The 1,198-nt window shown below is 36.9% G+C and overlaps 1 protein-coding gene across 1 annotated transcript in view; it reads right to left on the reverse strand.

The window, feature by feature from the left end:
* LOC119593394 (CCR4-NOT transcription complex subunit 1-like) overlaps positions 1-1,198 on the reverse strand; it is a gene marked incomplete in the record, with an annotated part of 36,043 nt that overhangs the window by 12,060 nt on the left and 22,785 nt on the right. Inside the window, 1 exon segment of the mRNA XM_037942323.1 lies at positions 906-983. Within this exon segment, the coding sequence (XP_037798251.1) occupies positions 906-983 (78 nt within the window).

Here is a 1,198-nt window from a genome sequence, read left to right on the forward strand (position 1 = left end):
AATCATCTAAGGGATAAAAGTCCAAGAAATCCTACCCAAATCCATAACACTGCCTTGTCTAGTTTGTTTTCTCTATTGTTACGTGTATCTATCTCAAACATATAATTCATGAAGTCTTAAAATATGGAGTGTAAGTTACAGCTCAAGTTTTGCTAATTAATTTTCTCACCAACAGGTGATGCCCAGAATATTCATCTCAAAGTCTAAATAAACAAAAAGGAGGAAAGGTAAATTTCTGGGGATTTTTACAAATCATGGAGTGGGATAACATAGGTTGAAGTGTGTACTATGCTCATTAACCTTACTTACTTTAATATTACTTACTGTATAACCATAAAATACGTAAACTATCATCAGGCCATCCTATAAACTGTACTTCCATTTGAATTACCTTCAAATCCACCCTTATCCCAGCTCTCACCCATAACTCTATAAAAATAAACAGTACAGCTGATCCAGGCTGTCAAGTACAATGCCCATCCTGCTTCCACTAACAGGAACAACTTTCCTACATAATTTTGACTACTGTTATTCACTGTTATCAATTTCTTAACACCTGTAGGTAATGTACACTAGGACACATTCTGAAGATTAGGCATTCCTTCTCAACAGAAATGAAAGCTTTCTGGACAAATAGCAGGACATTAGCTTTTTCTCTAATTTCATCTGAAGTGTAGTCCATATTGTTTTAATAGGTTACCTTCCTTTAGTAATATAATCCCTAATCAACTATATGCACAAGCCAAATCTTACATGGGGATGCAATTATAATAGGCATATCAGTAGTTTTGGGATCCACTCATTAATAATAATTATCTGAAGGGGAAGAGAAAAAAAATACACATTTATAACTAGTTATTATGTCTCTCTTCTTTCAATTCTCAGGAGGTCAAATATTATCACACCTTGATTGATGACTTCATGTCCCGGTGCGTGGTTTATATTCGGATTGGCTACCCATCGGCTGCCAGTATTCATCGGGTCTAAGAGAGGAAAGATGTTCCTGTCAGTGATGTAAAGAAGAGAGGGTGGCCCCTGTGAAAGGCCCTTCACCTTCTCCCAGTCTTCCAAGCTCCCATTTTCTTCTTACAGACCATATTCAACCCAGAGAATATTCCTTAATACTAAGTCACAGAGACAAGATAAGGGATATATTACCTGTGAGGAGGAGCATGAGAAGACCAAGGAGCTAGGGTGT

Source organism: Penaeus monodon, chromosome 32 (assembly GCF_015228065.2).
Source record: "Penaeus monodon isolate SGIC_2016 chromosome 32, NSTDA_Pmon_1, whole genome shotgun sequence".
NCBI classification, from domain to species: Eukaryota; Metazoa; Arthropoda; class Malacostraca; order Decapoda; family Penaeidae; genus Penaeus; species Penaeus monodon.